The sequence below is a fragment of the Lissotriton helveticus genome, chromosome 12 (genome assembly GCF_964261635.1).
Source record: "Lissotriton helveticus chromosome 12, aLisHel1.1, whole genome shotgun sequence".
NCBI classification, from domain to species: domain Eukaryota; kingdom Metazoa; phylum Chordata; class Amphibia; order Caudata; family Salamandridae; genus Lissotriton; species Lissotriton helveticus.
Window position 1 is genome coordinate 834,547,419 of NC_136073.1, and position 18,759 is coordinate 834,566,177.

Sequence of the window (18,759 nt, forward strand, 5' to 3'; positions counted from 1 at the left end):
AGTTGCACTACGCGAAGTGCAAAAAAAACTCCGTCCCACAACATGGAGTTCCGCAAGCGGCGGAGTACCGTAGAAAAATGCAGTTTGCTGTGATTGCACAGTGCTGGATGCTTGTCCACACTGTGCAATCATTGCGAACAGCACCATGCACAGCACAAGCTTACCTTTTCTGCCGCTCGAGTAGATTTTTACTCGAGCAGCAGCTTTCTCAACACGAACAGGCAGTTTCTCAATGCGAGCGGTTGCGAGCATACGCGACCACTTGCAATGAGAAGCCTGACCCTCCCCCCCCCCGCGCGTTGAGAAATCTCGACTTGATGTTGGCGATCGCGAATGAGGAAAAATCTCGCCGGGAGGTGGATTTTCCTCACTCACGCTAGCCAACTTGACGTTGGTGAACGTGAAGCGGAGTTTTTCAGAACCCTCCGAGCTCCGCATAACGCGGAGTGCGGGAAACTCTGCAAACTCCGCGAGCGGAGCAGAGTTCACTGCCCATGGTTAATGATACCTACTTTTTGCATTCTAGAATTCGTAATTTTGTGGTTGTCATTATAAGTGGGCTTAGAAATCCCAGCATGCAAAGTGATATTGGCTCTTTAAACCAAGAGTAGCAGAAGGTGTGGTTTCATGCATAAGTTATACCATCAGGCAGATATGCTTCCTGTGTGATGTTTCATTGTCTATGTTGAGTTTCATCTTCTCACGCTGCTCTTAATGGGAGGGCTGCACTGATGGCTGGGGTGACAAAGCATTTAATGGTATAGCTGACCAGGGTTTCATGTCCTAGGCATTTCAAATACAAATCAATGTTATCCGTTGTGTTCATCTAATTAGTATTATTGAAGCATACCAAGACTACAAAACCCAGAATGCCTTAGGTTTTTATACAAAGGGTCAGGCCTGGAATCCTATCAGTAAAGAGATAGTACAGAGATGGCCAACCTACTGATGACCCCAGTATTAACCTTAAATTTCATATGAATGTCTTACCTTATGTACCTTAAAGCACCAAAGGAGTTAGTTAAAAGACTTTTCAGGGGTGTAATTTAAGGGTAGGTAGGGCTAGCAAATCCCAACTCTCTGCTGTAGTTTCTCTCCTATGTCATTTTAATGGCAAGGCAAGTTTTACCATCCATAGGGCTTAAAATGAAAGCACTCCTTGGAGAATTGTAGGGGCTCCTGGGCTGACTGGACTGGGACTGCTCTGGCTCGGAAAGGAAGACATTGCAACTAGCACATGCATTAATAGAGCGTGAGAGTGTTTCTGAAAGACAACTGAAGACTCAAAGTCCCTGTGTCTTCTTAGAAAACCTTTATGCATCTCTTAATGGTCAGCTGCTCTTGATACCAATCCATGATTATTAAACGTACAAATTGCCTAATGCCCGATTGAATGTTGTGACTCTGTTGAAGTAATCTTTCATGTGTTCCAGCCGTGAGGTGGTCCAGTCAACTGCAGGAGAGGACGGCGGAAGTGATGCAATACTCTGCCAATGCCACCCTTTTATCTGAAGAAGTCATGTATTTCTCCAAGAAGTGGGACACCGCCCAACAAAACCTGACCCAGTTACTAGCCGAGTACGACACAATGACCTGGCTATACCAAAATCTGTCTGTATCCTTCCAAAACACTAACGAGACTCTCCAAGGCATGCTGGAGCAGCAGAGGCAAGCGGAGGAGCACTGGACCCAGATGTGGCAATGGCTGCAAGGACGAAACCTTTTTCAGTGTTCGAGAGAGGACATGAGCGGTTATACAGGTGAGGCCATTTGTGTGAGTCCGATAGCTTGGCAGCGATATAGTATTTGATTCATGCATTAGTCTCAACTGAAGGTCTGCATTTATGGCTTGATTATCTATATGTTATGAGGTTGTCATTGGTCAAAAATAATTCCTAAGAATTAGGTATATTCAGACGTTGAAGTATGAAGCCCTTCAGACACATAATGAAATATATCTTGCTGTGTGTGGAGGAGATCAGCTGAAATACAGCTTTTTCAGACTTAGTTTAAGTTAATATTAGGTCTTCTAAGATTGTATGTTCTTAATCGTCTGGGTAAAAGATTTATTCAAGAGAGGAAACTTTAAAGTAATGGTTAATATTATATCTGTGACAGAGATCCCCCCTGTGGTTAAGTACAGGAGAAAAGTAAAAAGTGTATTAAAAAGTGTATTCGCAATTCTAAAATGAGTATGAATACTTTTATGTTGAATAATTTTGTACATTAACTTTATATATTGTAAATGCATAACACAATTTAAAAACTAACTTAATTCCAATGTAAATGTTAATTATTTGAAATATATTAAATTACATTAAAAAAATCTGAAGTTTCAATTAACAAACAACCTGTAATTAAAAACATAATATATTTTACGTATTATAAATTACTTAAAATAATCTGTAGAGTTAATTAAAAGATTAATTTCAAATAAAAAACCACTAACATATTTTTAAATAAAATGTTAAATATGTTCTATTTTTAGATCTATTTTATTAATGTAAATTTCTTTTTAACTTGTTTAAATTATGTTATTTGACTTAAAATTATTTCCTATGGTATTCTATTTTACGTCCCTGCAGCCATTATTTTCTGTGGGCGAGTTCTTGCAGTGCCATTGGTTGGTCATGTGTGGTGTTGGAATTATTACACATCTGAGCTGGAGTACATTTGCTACTATTTTGGGTCCAACCATAGAAATGAAGTTTGTGAATTGCAATAGGCTTATTCTTTTGGGGGCGAGTGCATGTCCCTCCCTACACCCCCTGCTCACCCTCTCCAAACCTATCCTTACGCCTCCCTAAAACCCTCTCATTTAGTAGTAAGAATGCCACTTTTTTCTGCCACTCCCCTTGGTGCCTCCCACATTTACTACTAAGGGGCGATTACGAACTTGTTAGGAAAGCATTCCCACCGAATTGGGTTGGGAATGCTTTCCGTACAAATCGCACTCTGAGAGTCCCACTGACCGAGTACGATGTGTTCGTATGTGTATGGACTTGGTTCAGTCGGACTCCCATTGAATTCAATGGGAGCTGTGCACCCAACATAAACACAGGCTACCATTGAAAAAAGGGGTGAGTGGGGGAAATCGTGCCCCCTGTAGTGGACACCCCATGGTACCCGTTACACTGTGCATGCATGCATAGAGGGACCCATGGGTACCCCCTCCCCTGCGACCGATTAGGAGGGCCCGGGTGAAGGGGGGCCTGCTATGGTCCTCGAATTCCAATTCCCACAACTGTTTCATCTAGTCAAAACCGAGTCGGTGCAGTCATCGTACTTGCTGGTCCGGAAACCGCCACCATTGCGCTGCATGAATCAGCTCAGAACGAGTCGGACTTCCTGAATGGCGTTCAGAACCGATTCGGTCAGCGGGATGGCTTCTTCCCAATGTACTTGGTCGTTCGGAAAGGGGGACGATTCGTTCAGAAACAAAGGCTCCGAATCGGATTTACTTTTTCCGAATCCAGTTTGTAGCCCTTCCTAATGAGATCGTAATCGGCCCCTAAGTAGTAAACTTACATGTGTGGGGATCTTATAATAAAAAGATAGGCAAGGTGAAGGTGAGGATTTACACTTATAGGTTTGTGAATCGCATTTTGTAGTATTTAAGTAGTCTCCTGTAGAAATACTTTACATACTACAGCAGTTTGTGAAACAGGCCAATAGATTCCATAACACACTTGACTGTTCAGTGTGACTGTGATGGGCTTGGCCTGCCAGACATACTAGATAATGAGATTTCCCATGTGAGTGTCAGAACATAGAGGTGGCCGACAGGTAAGGAGTAATTTGATGATGTAAAGCCCGACAATGTTTGAGATCTGTACTGTATGGCTGTATTGAGCAGGAGTTTAAAAATCCCTGACAGCAGAGATCTGCTAACCAATTCCAAGACGCACTGTGCCGAAAATGCTCGTATGCCAAAAATGTTCAAACAAAATTAAACTAGAGATCATCTAGAATTCGAAAATTAAATAATGTATGCTTAATCTGCAAACATGCAATCATATTTTACAATATCTTTATATGTTGAGTTTGCAAAATCTATTCATGGTTTTTTGCACTTCATCTGATGATCAGAACATTAATGTCTTCAAGAAATTCCAATATTCAAAGATGTCGAATTTCCAATGTATTGTGGGTCATAATAACCCTTTGTCAGGGTAAACTTTGAACACAGTTTGTGCTTCCTCAGAATCTCCTGCCAATGCCAATGGTGCTCTCTCAGAATCGCCTGCCAATGGTAAAACAATTTTACCATTTGTGATTTGATATTCAAATTCTGGATAAACAACAGTTTCATTTTGTTTAAATGTCTTTAGCCTATGGGCCTCTTCGGCACAGTGCGCCTTGGGACTGGTTAGCAAACCTCTGCTATGAACCATTTTTTAGTTCTATTTAGAGTTCATTGGACAGAGGACACAGCAGAACACACGTCCTATACTGTATACTGATGAAGTCTTCTTCACACTGATTTATTTAAGTGAGTGCATTTTTTCAGACTCAGCATTGATTCACGTTGAGCAGGAGGACATTGTGCGAAGTTCAGAGCACCTTCGGAGTAACTTTGGTAGGGGCTGGCAGGTACATGCCCCTCTTAAGTTAGCTGGAACAGGAGGCTCACAGCTTTCAGTGTAAAATGTGTCTAGGCCTGAATAAAGAGAGTTGTCCTGGTTTTGACACTCTTACCAAATTCAGTCCATGAATTTGTCCAGTCCATGGACTGAATGTTCTGGGGGATAAAAGTGAAGATTTGATGTAGCTGGATAGAGAAAGTGTGTTTTTCAAGAACCCAATGCATAGTGGAAGAAGAGAGCATTTAAAATTTCAGTGTAAATAATTGGGGCTTTGTAAGGTTAGTTGGTCAAAGCGCCTTTTCTCAATGACCCAGGTCTCAGGGTTCCTTCGGCCGGATCCATGGGTGGGTATCAGAATAGGAAATCCAGAGGAAATGGATGGGAAATGGTAATTGATGAAACAGACTTAAGCGGAAGAGAAAAGATTTGTTTAAAGAATAAACTGGAGCAAATAACACAATGGCACCCCACAGGACACCTGCCCAACCGCCAACTTCTCGTCGTAGTCTTCCAATTCTTTGTGGCCTCTCTTTACTAATGTCTCACACAGTCTGATCCAGAATCTTTACAACAAATGATCCAGGGAAGCTGAAGATGAACTGCTTCTGAATAATCACAGGTCCTGCCTGGTTCCAATAGATAGTTTCTTTAAGCTACCAGTGCAACTGTTGACATATTGATCATACTTAAGCACTTAATTTCTTCCCAAAAGAATCTGAAAATCTACCACGCTTACAACATCCACTTTGAGTCACTAAGGACCACACAAATGACCAATCAATCAAGCTGTCAATAAACTATATCAAACGTTAACAACACTTATTTCCTCCCCGTCTGGCCCTCTCTTTTCAGCCATTCGTTGTAGGTCCTGCAAAGAAGAATGGACATTCCAAAATCTGCACTGCTACTATTTCTCAGAAGAAGTCCAGAACTGGTGGATCAGCCGACAATGGTGTATGTCTCATAAGTCCCAGCTAGTGTCAGTGAACAGCCGGGAAGAACAGGTGCGTTAACTTCACTTTCTAGTAGATCACAGCCCTGTAGTCAGTAGATTTAGATCATTATCATCTTACAACGTCTGGATCTAGTGTTTGAAATATACATGGAAGCAAACAAAAGTCTTTTCTCTTCAAAGTATTTCCTTCCCTTATCCAAAGTGTTCTTTCTTCACCATGGTTTTCTCATTCTACTTAACGATGCAAAGCACTAATTAATTATGAACATAGCTCTGTGTTACATCAGGATCTCTGTTGTACTTATAAAGAAAAGGAATGTGTTATAACCATTCCCGACATTTTAGGCCACTGATCAGCTTGTATGAGTGATAACGCATGAATGGAATGGTAAGTGTGGAATGTTGGCTGCATGAGTGCTAAAGTGTGAATGGAATGGTAAGTGTGGAATGTTGACTGCATGAGTGATGAATTGTGAATGGAATGGTAAGTGTGGAATGTTGACTGCATGAGTGATGAAGTGTGAATGGAGTGGTAAGTGTGAAATGTTGGTTGCATGAGTGATAAAGAGTGACTGGAGTGGTAAGTGTGGAATGTTAGCTCTATGAGTGCTAAAGCATGAATGGAATGGTAAGTGTGAATGTAGGCTCTATGAGTGCTAAAGCGCAAATGGAAGGGTAAGTGTGGAATGTTGACTCTATGAGTGCTAAAGTGCGAAATGAATGGTGAGTGTGGAATGTTGGCTCTATGAGTACTAATCTGCGAATGGTATGGTAAGTGTTGAATGTTGACTATGAGTGCTAAAGTGTGAATGGAATGGTAAGTGTGGAATATTGGATGCATGAGTGATGAAGCGTAAATGGAATGGTAAGTGCGGAATGTTTGCTGCATGATTGTTAAAGTGTGAATGTAGAGAGTAAGTGTGGAATGTTGGCAGCATGAGTGATGAAGCATAAATGGAATGGAAAGTGTGGAATGTTGGCTGCCTGAGTTCTGAAGTGTGAATGGAATAATAAATGTAGAATGTTGACCGCATAAGTGATGAAGCGTAAATGAATGGTAAGTGTGGAATGTTTGCTGCATGAGTGATAAAGTGTGAATGTAGAGGGTAAGTGTGGAATGTTGGCAGCTTGAGGGATGAAGCATGAATTGAATGATAAGTGTGGAATGTTGGTTGCATGAGTGATAAAACATGAATGGAATGGTAAGTGTAAAATAAATTTTGAATGGAATGGTAAGTGTGGAATATTGCCTGTGTGAGTCATTTGGGGTCCGAAGGCTAAACAAAGATGTCCTTGCTACTGTTGGGGTGTCCTATTTACCTATTCACATCATATATACTTTTCCCACTGATGTGTACATGGAAATAACACAGTAAAGAAGTATCTTACATGAACTGGCGTGTCGTGCCTCGTGACTGATAGCACTTTACAACACTCTTTCACATGAGGAAAGAGTGATATATCTGTGAGAGGCAGTGCAATTTCCAGGCCAAATCAACTGAAGGAAGCCACTTACAGATCTACCTGCAAGTTTCCCCCAAAAACAGAAAGGTTGCCATGGTGATTAGTGTTAGGTGGAGATCAAAATGACACCAACAAGGCTATCACTACCAGTTGTGTGCAGAGGTATTTCTGCATGTTTTTCTGTGGAACTATGATGCCACACTACAACAAATTATTGGTGTGCGGCATCCCGCTTGGTATTGCAGGTGAGGGTATGCAACTGGTAGTACCACACTTGACAATGCCATCTGCTTTTCCAGTTACTTTCCATCTGCTAACAATCTGTGGAATAAGTGAACATAAAAGTGACCGAAATTAAGATAAACATCTAATAATAGATGTGATATTCCAGGCATGTTTATTATTACTAACCCCGGGTGGAGACCTCCGCTCCGCCCGCGGAGTGTGCGGAGATTTGCCTTCTCCGCGTTCCATGGAGAACGCGGAGAAGGCAAATCTCTGCACACTCCACAGTGGAGCGCAGTTGGCCAGCCCCACCTCCACCTCCACCTCCACTATTACAAGTATGTAAACATTAATTAAAAATACATTAAAACCACTTACCTCTGTGATGCGGCGTCCCCGGGCTGCAGTCCTCCTCTTCCTCGCCGTATCTGTAATCCTGGTGAAAACTGCGCATACATGCACGCCCGCACCTGCGCAGTGTTCACCAAGATTACAGAAATGACAAGGAAGAGGAGAACTGCAGCTCGAAGACGCTGCAGTACAGTGGTAAGTGTTTTAATGCATTTTGAATTAATGTTTACATACTTGTTAATGGGGGGGTGGAGGCGGGTGGTGTAGCGGAGCTCCACGGAGTTTGTTTGAGACTCCGTGGACCTCCGCATAGCCTCGCTACGCCCACTACACCGAGGGTTAATTATTACCCATTCTCTAGGACAGTAATTGCCCAGTATTGATGTAGTAAAATCACCTGGTATCAGTAGCACCCATTTAAGTGTGTAATGATGTCCCTAGAGGGAACCAGTCCTGGTCATGGACAGTAATGGCACCACTAATGAAAGAGCTACAACGGGAAGGAGGGATCTTCCTGGGATAATCTGAAACTACAATTTTGCGCAGTGGCAAATGTTTACCCCTTGCTGAAATCTGTACATTGTTTGCAAATGAGCAAAATTGTTTTCTAAAGTTTTATCAAACAGCCCCTATTACATAAACTGTGTAAAAATGCTATAATGTTGTAATCACCAAGCCCAATTTATTTAAACGTTATTGAATACAAATGTGTCAACTTTCTACTAAAATATATCCGGAGTGAAAACTTTATTTAAGTAGGGTAATATCTTTATGTGGGAATAGATCCAAGATGATATATTTCATTACAATCATTAAAACTTCCACGTGGGAGTAATTCCCCGGCGGTGCGGGGGGAGGGGCCGCTCACAGCGCCAGGGTGCCCGTGACGAGCTTGGCTCGTCATGCTGTATAGTGAACTTGTGCTCATGATGAGCTGAGCTCGTCACGACTCCGCCCACAACTATAGAACCCCCGCACAGGCGGGGAATTAGCCGTGAGTGGGCCGTCCACTGTGCCTCATGACAAGCTGAGCTCGTCATAAGCATCGAAGGGGTTAAAAAGAGCACATAGTCATCAATTATGAGTTACCGGGATTCAGGTGCTGATACAGTGTGCCCTGCAGTTAGGTTTCCAGACACCAATTCCACAGTTACATGCAGTAATGATGAGTTAATCCCCACAGACTGGAGAATTCCTGGATTGACCTGATTTTTCCAGGTGGAAAGAGGGGGAGTAAATTGTATATGTTCCTCAATTATTTAGCAACCTTGGGTCCATTTTTAGCTCTACAGAGGTGCTCTTTCTTTATGTTTTGATAATGACATTTGATAAAAGCAAGAATAACTCCAATTGATTGTAACACTTTAGATCACTACCCAATGCAGCAGCCTCCATCTCATAAACTCTGCCCCCCAAACTTCTTATAATATTGATTACATTGATTCCAACTGACTCAATAATAGTAGTAGGAATATAAATGAAAATGTTTACATGGTTTATAACTTTGGCGGGAGAAGTCAAACTAGGTTAATGAATATATATATTAAGGAAATCCATAGTGTTGGACGAAGATGCTATGTCAATATGCAATTGCTTGGCCAACACTGGAGAAAGCTTTGCCTAGTGAACTGTGTTCTTATCATGGTGGCTCTCAGAATATGGAAATGTAAAGAATCATATATGATGAGGTTGGTCATCGAGAAATCTTTCCTAAAATGGACACAAGGCCTTACCAACCTAGGTGGCCTGCTTCATCTTCGGGCTGCTTGTCCTTCATCCCTCATCATGCTGAAGGGTTAAGGGGCTCTAAAGTAAAAGCTCTTAGGGGAGATTATTTTAAAAAGTAGATGAATGGGACTTTTCTTCTGAATAAATTTGCCTTCAGGTAAACTTTAAAACTGCTCTATGTTGTCTGGATCAACATTAGATACACAAGGGTGGGACAGTAATACATGGATACTAATGGTCCCTTAGTCCCTTCAGTGATTATGTTGATAGGTACCAGTGTGGATGGTATACTATGTCTTGTCCACTATCTCCCTCTTGGTGTATGTAGGTGTTTAGTAAACTCTCAAGAAGCTGTCTTCTGCTAGCACTTCATGGTACTGCAGGCAACATGCAGAGACTATGGAGCCTGCCAAAGTGATCTGATGCCACATTTACCAGTAGCGGTCCAGTTCTATACTGATCAGAGTAGAATCTATTGAATGTTGATAGAGAACTGAGGTCTCAAGACATTCTCTCCAAGTGACACAAGATAGGGGTCCAGTTCTTCCGGGTTGGGGAGGCTCGAGTGTCTGGAACCCAGAGTTTATGGTCTTCATCCCAATCAAAATTACCCAAATTTACCCAAATTTGCTACAAACCACTCCATAAATTCATCAGCATAATCTCCCTCTTCAGACACTGGACACAACACCTTAATCATACTAATCCTTTAAAGGAAACTACATCTCTCATCTAGAAGTGGCCACTAATACAATGGTCATGTATTGAAAAACACACGATCCAAAGTGACCAAAAGATGAAGCCTTAGATCATCTTTTTTGTCTCTTTGTGGATAGGCACAGTATACATCACATAAAGTAAACAGACAGATAAAGTTTCTTCCACCTGTGATGCAAGCTAATAGTTAAGTACTGGAAAGACATCATGTAGTTAACATTAGACATAATGGGGATCCATGTACGTCATTGTTCCCCTTTTGGTTTCAGTGTTATATTAACATTATAGTAGACGATGTGTGTGTGTGGTTGGTGCATTGCTGTTGTGCTCATTGATTCTTTTTCTATTTCTGGTATCTTATTGACACAAGAATAAAAGTTGGTGTCTGTGATGTCATGCCTTCTATGCGGTAGGATAGAAAATAGTGAGTGTGTATTCTCTTGCGATAATTGTCTTTGGTCAATTTTATTAATTGTAATAGAGGAGGAGTGATAATACTTGTTTACTTGTTTACCTGCATGCGTTGACAAGCTCTTTTCTTGGATTCAGTGTTTTTTTTATGAATTTGATGTAAAGTGCACACTAACAAATATATTCACAATATATTCAGGTGTTTATTAACGGCAGATCACGAAATTCAGACGATACATTTTGGATTGGATATTCAGACTATCAAAAGGAAGGCCAGTGGCTCTGGGAGGATGGCTCGTCTAACATCCTAAAGTGAGTTATTCCTTATATATTCAATGGCACTTTATTAATAGCTGATGTAAAAGTTGGTAACCGGTTGAGGGGTTATGAAACCCCACTCAAGCAATAACCATCTTGTCAAGGTGAAGTCACAAGCAAACCCTAAATTAACCTGTGCTCAGCCCTCTGGTAGCATGGCACAGAGCACTCGGGCTTATCTCAGAGGAAATGTGTAGAGTATGTATGCAGCAGTTCACACAATTATAAAGTGAAACAAAATACAAGACAAATTCCAGACCAATTTAGAAAAATAGGGTACTATTTAATAAATAAGACTAAAATGACAAACCCAAACAGTAGAACCAGAGAAATGCAATATTACAGATTTAAGTGGAAATATCTCCAAAAAACACATAGTGCCAACTGTGGTTATCTGGTCGCACCTAGGCCGGGACAAAGTCATAATTTCAGGCTGACCACGATGGAGTGCAGGTCAGCTAAAGGGACCTAGTTAGGCCTGCTGAACAAAGTACCTTAAATCCATCATCATTCCTCACTTCTCGTTCCTACTTGTCATCTGTCATTCGTCACTTCTGATCACTCATTCGCCACTTCTCACCCATCATCCCTAATTTGTATTCCTTATTCATCGTACATAACTTATCATTCTTCATGCTTATATAGCATCACTCGATTTTGCTCATCATATTGCATTAATTATTTTTATTTCTCTCCCCACGACCCTCATTCTTTTTCCTCATCCGGCGTACAGGTGAAGATTTATGACCCATTCCATGTATGCTCCTCTCCATTCCCAAACCCATTAGAGCTCCGAATACAGGACAGAGGAAACAGAAGAGTATTTACCTAAATAAAATAAAATGTGGTAGAGCCCAGGATTGATCAGACACAAACATAGCTGCATTTCCTCTCCTCCGCCCTCCTCCTGCACGTGCAGAGGAGTAACCCCGGGCATCGTACTCTGCTCCACCAGCAGAGTTTGCAGACTTTTACCAATGACTCCTTGGTGAAGCAGAGTACGAGGCCAGCTTCCTTAAACACTTTTTTTAAAACCACTTACCTTGTCTTCTGCCTGCCCTCCTCCTCGCCGCGGTGTCTCCCTTCTTCCAGCGTCCTCCGCTTGCTGTTTCTGGTCCAGGGAAGATACGGCTTGGCAGGTCGGGCTGGACTGTTCCCACGAGGCACAGGGTTAGACTGATTTGCAAATAGCTGGGTCTGAACTGAGGTGGCGAAGTGAGCTAAAGAACGATGATGGATTCAACCCAGATCTGTTACTGGGGGTGAATGTCTGAAAAGTTTCAGCGCTCCGTCCATCATCTCCTTGAGTTTGCTTTGTTCGCCCTAAGTTGGCAGGGTATGCCCAGATGTGGGTCCCTTGCTCACTTTGCCACTGGAATCAAGCTAGCCTGGCTTAGGAGGGCTTGTAGCCCGAAAGTGATCTCAGGATGCTTGTTTCTGGTCCAGGGAAGACCTGGCTTGGCAGTTCGGGCTGGACTGTTCCCATGAGGCACAGGGTCAGGACTGATTTACATATAGCCGTGTCTGAACTGGGGTGGTGAAGTGAGCTAAAAAACGATGATGGATTCAACCCAGATCTGTGACTCGGGGTGAATGTCTAAAAAGTTTCAGCGCTCCGTCCATCATCTCCTTGTGTTTGCCAAGTTAACTAATCATCATTTTATTACTCCTCTCACTTACTTAAAACGAGTTTTAAAAACACTCTAACCCTTCCTGCCACCCATTACTTGTCACCCACATGACATGTAGATGCCTGGACCTGTTAGTTTAACGATCAGTCCTCATAACATGAAAGTGTGCTAGGGAGGAAGAGGACACTTGTGCTGATGTGCCAGTTGGAGTGGAAGGGCTGAAATATATGATGGTGCAATCCTCAAAAGTGTAATTCTCTTCAACGACACCTGATGAATATGCCACTCAGCGGGTGACTTCCTGTAAGCCAGCACATAGATAAGTAAAGGTGTCTAGGGTTTATTTTCATACGCGAAGCGTCAGTGCAGCAGGGAAACCAAAAATAATACAAAATTAAGATGGTCCAACATTTGCTTGCTCAGCATTTATGAAAAAGCAATAGCCAAGATTTAGTGGACTATCTTTCGGCAGCGTTGGTGGTGGGATGCCAGAAGTTTATATGTCAGGTACATAATCTATACCTGATCCAAGACAACTAACATGCACTCCATCAAGAACAATTATCACAAAGGTTTTACTCAGGATGAAAAAGCAGGAAGTGAAGCAACAATTCTTGAGTGTGGAGAAGCGGGGGTAAAGGAGTACAACACAGAAAACCAAAATGAAATGATGTGTTATGTAACTTTTGCTCATGGTCACACATTCGGGTGTAAAGAGAGCATCACTGCAAATCCAGTGTGGCTAAATTTTGAAGAAGTCCCAAGAAACTCCATATTAGCTCCAGAGGTACTTCTAAAAATGTAAGCTAGACAGTTCCATGGGGATGCAGTCAACACAAAGAGATGTGTTTTTCTGCAGGGGATGGAGTTTGAGAAGGGCCGTGGGAGCAGGAAAATGAGGAACGTGCAAGTGTTATGTCCTGAATGAAGTATTACGGGTAATTAGGACATTTACTACACAATCTTCTACAGGCTAACTGTTGACCACGTAATTTCCATATTTTAAAAGGGTTATGTTGTATTGTGGTATTTACAAAGGTGTGTATAGTTTGGTCTGAGAACTTTGACCGGTAGACAAGAGCAGAAAAGAAATCCATGGAAAAATTGGTGAGAGAACAACCCAAGCAAAACAGTTAGGACAAAAGACTTCAAGCTCCAAACCAAATTTTATTAAAAATTAAACAAGACTTCAAAAAAACAAAATGACTACAAATGGTATGGATATTCACAGGATTAACGTGTGTAACGCAACTAATTTAATGAATGCCTGGGTGATAATTCGAAAACGATAAACCATTAAGAGGACAATTAATGTTCATTAAGGTGCAGTAGTGTATTGAAATGTTTTATTGAAATACAACCAACCTGTCAGAAATCTGTTTCAAAAAGCCTGAAAGGGTGGGTCACTGTCACGCTTACCTTCATGTGATTTCCTCATGCACCTTTGATGTAGACATTGTAGAACAATTCTAAAACATCTTAGAAGTTGTAGCATTCTTCAGCATGAGCTCCACCATGCTCTGTCTTGGTGATGACTTGGTTATGCCACAGACGTCTGTGCTGATTTACCAGCCCAAGGATCAACAGAGAATTCTTCCAGGTCAGTAGGACTTCCTGAGCTTCATCTATTTGTGTACACTCAAATGCGGATGTCTTCAGGGCTACACAGAGCAGCAGTCTACTTGGTGCAGTATTACCGGTGGTAGGTTCTTCCACTTGAGTTTAGGAAATGTGCAGCATTGTTCTTGGATGGATCTAGTTTGGATTCAGCCTTGACGTTTCTGATAACCTTCTCCATTGTTTGGGGACTAGCGTCGTCTGGTCCTGTACTGGTTCCACAGTCCATGCTAGCTTAACATTCTGTACCTAGTATAACTATAACCCAAGGTTCCTTTTAGCTCCGGCTCAAACAACCAGTGGACAGATAGAGCAACTGTCCTGTTGGCTCTAGCTCCGGTACACTTACAGCGGTACATGTAGACCTACTTTCGGGGTGAAGGAGATGGGCTTTGGACATTCGGGGCAACAATAACTCTGCTGTCAAAAAGATGCCCAGAAAGGGTCTAGACCTCACTGCCTTCCTTTCAGATACAAACCACTGCATCCTCTTCAGCCTGCAGACGAAGGTCCACCTGCTTCCATACTCGACTCACACAGTCAGTGCTTGCAGCCCACAATGTCATGCTACAAACATCAGAAGTTCCATACATATTGTCCCCTTTCTCCATCTGTGAAAGGAAGAATCCAATCAAAACTTAATTTCTCTGTCTATTGACAGGGCTCTGGTTATCCACCATTTAGGGTCTGGGCCACACTTAATGAGGAGGACAAGTAAAGATTAGAACCCAAAGAGGTCTTGCCAGAGTTGGCACCAATAAAATAACTTTTTAGGAGAGATTGCTGCACCATATTTTGTCGTTCCTGTTTTCATGGTTCACTGCATACATCCCCCCTACAAAGACCTACAAGTGTTTCATTGCAAAGGCAGTATCTTGCTGACAACCTGCCCAAGTCCTTCTACATTGGTCATCTGTTCCATTGTCATTAACTAGGATTCCTTCGCTAGCCATCCTCCAGCAACCAATGTTCGGACACCCAACTCTCCTTCTTTCCTACTGCCATCATCTGCTTCTTAGCACCTCAAGCCAGCTCTGTGGTCCACTGTTCAGGTGGGACATACAAATGGGCTGTCTTTACCTTGTAGTGTATGGTGACACTCTACATTCTTCTTAGTTGGCTAATCTTTTTCTTTCTCATGGAGGAAATACATCTGAGCTCTTTAGTATAGTCCTATGCTGGGTAGTTTGGTACTCATCACTGATCTTGCATATGGTACTGCACACAACAAGGGCTGTATTTTGTGTTAGTAGCATGTTCACCAACAATCATCCACTTATAAGTGGCATACAAGGGAGGGTGGAAGTACATATGCCTCATGAAGCCCCAAGACAGAGCGTTTCTACTCACCCAATCTCCAGTCCCCTATACCACCCTTAGCTACTGACTGCTGAGAGAACAGTGAGCAGGAAAGTCATGCTTACTTCTCAAGTTCTTATAAAACTATAGAATTCCACTCTAGGGATAATGCAGTCATGGGTGCTGATAAATTCTATACAACCTCTTCCTCTAAATCCGAGACTAAGAAAATTCTTAAGGACAATGAAGCTGAAATCTAAAGAAGTTATCTATTATTTCATAACTATTGCCCTTTTTCTATACTCAGAATCCATAATGTGTAACTTGTGTTAACTGTATTTTTCAATTGTTTCACCATAAAGATCTCTCCGGATGTTCAACACTCAACACCTCTTTTTGATTTAAAGATTAGGATTTAAATTCCTCCAAGAGCAACTCTTAAGTGTTTCCGATCCCAACAAACTGATACAATTAAATTTGAGTAACATCATTATCTGTCCTTTCGACTCTTAGAACCACCTTAGCTGCAATATTAAGCACTCTTTAAAAAACAAGTGATTACTATTTTGTGAAAAACTTTTGGCCCATGCAACGAAGCTCTAGAATTCACTTCCTCCCTTCCTCAGAGCTATGACTGATTTGTTAAAGTTTAGGAAGGCACTCAAACCTGGCTTTTGCCAAAGTAATTGGCACAGAGTCATCCCTTTTCTTGGAGCTCTGATTCTGTCTTTTCCTATGGTACTTCCCTCTTTTCCTCATGTATCACCCTTATTTATGGCCAACGCCAGGATACCAGTCGGTACAGACCACTTTATAAGAATTATAAATAAATAAGGCGAATTGCTAATTATTGTTACCATAAGACCTTATTTATTGTTAATCTATTGCTTTCATAATAGTAATACATGTAATACAATCTTATTAATGAATAATGACATTACATTTATTTTTACTGTCCCATTTTTTTTCTAAACAGTTTTTGGAAACGTCGAGAGCCAGATAACTATAAAGGTGTAGAAAACTGTGCCACAACAGAGCAGACGGGAAGTGTTTTCTCGTGGAATGATGATAACTGTATGAGAAGATTAAGATACATATGTGAAAAGGATACAGACGAGGTGTTCTTCAATAGCACCGGTGTATTTTCCTAAACAACCTGCGACTAGTATCCACTCTCTCTGACAATGGCTTGACTAACCATCCTTTTCGATGTCTGGAGTCTGCCTTCTCGACTATTCATAGACATGCCTTCATGCAAGTCATATGTTTCTATGTGACGTCATCAGCAGAGAAGCCAATAAATACAAAGTTCTATGGAAAGGAATATGGATGCACCTAAAATTATCCCGCTCTAGAGTTCACTCTCACTGGAGTCCATTACGGTTGCACTAGGAGTAAGAGACTGTATTGGATGACTTGGACGAGAAACAATTTGGACCCCAATGACAATTGCAATTCAGATAATGACTTCTAACTAGAACAAATATGGATGCAATGTAGGCCAAAAGATGGAACCGCGTCTGAAGTACTCAGGTTGGAAATCGCCTAATGTGAAGATCAGCTTATGTGCTTGATGTAATGATCTATGACCCTCTTCTGAAAACCCCTTCTGCATATTGGATTGTGACATACTTCCAGTTGGCTGTCTGTGGAAACAGAAAAACCTCCAGAAGATAAACATGTTGATAGTTTACATTTCACGTATCGCCCCAATCCTCCCAGATCTTACAAGATCCTACAATCATGTACTTCAGAAAGGATGAAAGCCCGCCTCTTTAAGCGGTACCTAATCTATGTGCAACCCTCATGGACACTTTCAGGAAACATTAAGTCAGACATTGACTCCTGTATATACATTGGGCTCTGGGCCTTCTCTTCCTGTACTTGGTCCAGGACATGGCAAAATGGACTTGTGTTCTGGTGGACTAGCATATAGAGCCACATGTGTGCATGTAGAATCTTAAGTTTAATACTGAAATAGGATGAGGTACCCAGGGAACGATGAACTTAAAAAAAAAAGACAAGATTTGGGATTGGATTACGGAATCCTGGTTTTTGTAGCGTGGTAGATTGAAAATCCTTGAAGGTTCCAGTGTTAGTTGCTGTCTTTCTTAAAAAATCACTGTTGCAGGGATTCTGCACATACACAGAACTCTGAGCAGTCAAACAGGACCTCGTGTGTAGGGGCTGAGCCTTCCTACCATCTTCAGTACCCAAACTCCCAAAACCGATTAGCTAGAATGTCTCCTTTGTTTTCCTACATAATCACGAAGCTACAAATGATTAGACAACCCAGAACACAACACTCCCGACTCTCTCAGGAATCGCGGTAGCAAGACAGACCCTTTCGCTCACTCACTCGTACCAGTCCAGTGTTAGTCGCAGTCTTTCTTAAATAATCACTTTTAGATTGCCAATTCACTGTGTGGGGATAGATGCAAGCCTTTGGTGGTCGCAGTAGCCATTCAGAAGCGTTGGAAGACTTTGGAGCCCTTAGTCAGTTCTCATGTAGTTTTTAAAGGTGGGAGATTTAAAACTGCGGAAGCCTGCATCATTGAGCACTAGTTTGAAGAGGTGTCAGGAACCAGGCATGTCTACATATGAAGAGCGCTGGTTTCCTCAGGTAATTTAAATAAAAGTTAACCAATGAAAATGTGGCAAAATTAAATGAAAGCAGAAGTCCTTCATTTACACTATAGTGAGTTGGATTTTTAAAATAAAATATAATTTAGCTTAATAGTAAGAGAATTGGTTAAGAATATTTAGTGCACAAAATAAAATTCATCCAGATCCAGTATGAAACTGCAATTTGAACAACTATAGAGAAAAACACCACAAGATCATGCAACTCCAAGTCAAAAGGAGTATAACTGTCTCTAAGGCTTTGAGGGTAAGGGTAAATAACAATAGTTAACAACAGTGATATTACCAGCTTACGTTACCTATATTGAAATCGGGATACTTACCTTCTTATTATTATTCTTAAAGGTAAGGAAAGTTCAGCCAATCAAAGAAACAAAAGCTCACCGGAAGAAAGCCAATCTCTAGGAGGAAATCAGAGAACGTTGGAAAGGGATTCCTTGGGTACTACTTTTCCCCATTACCCTCCCACTTATCTGTACTCTTTCCATGCTAGTATGGTACTTTTTGTGCAGTTCGTCATTGTTTTGATGCATGATTTGTACCTCATAAACCATAATATATATATATATATATATATATATATATATATATATATATTGCAGGCTTGTTCTCCGTCAGCTCCCCCTCACTCGCGACCGGGTGCTGCTCGGGCGGGGTGACGGACACCACGCTGGTCCCTTACAGACCAAAGCTATATGTACAGAAAGTACGCAGCACTCGCAGGGACGAGTCCGATATTTTTTATTGGGCTAACACACTTGTTATATATATATATATATAGAGAGAGAGAGAGAGATGGACATATAGATGTGGG

At 41.5% G+C, this 18,759-nt stretch overlaps 1 protein-coding gene across 1 annotated transcript in view; it reads left to right on the forward strand.

Annotated features, from left to right (window-relative positions):
- LOC144799886 (uncharacterized) overlaps positions 1-18,522 on the forward strand; it is a 32,344-nt gene extending 13,822 nt beyond the window's left edge. The window contains exons 3-6 of the mRNA XM_078671495.1: positions 1,434-1,760; positions 5,439-5,590; positions 10,637-10,749; positions 16,279-18,522. Coding sequence (XP_078527621.1) covers positions 1,434-1,760; positions 5,439-5,590; positions 10,637-10,749; positions 16,279-16,453 — 767 coding nt within the window. The 3' untranslated portion in view covers positions 16,454-18,522. The remainder of the gene's footprint in view (positions 1-1,433; positions 1,761-5,438; positions 5,591-10,636; positions 10,750-16,278) is intronic.
- Positions 18,523-18,759: the final 237 nt, after the last annotated feature.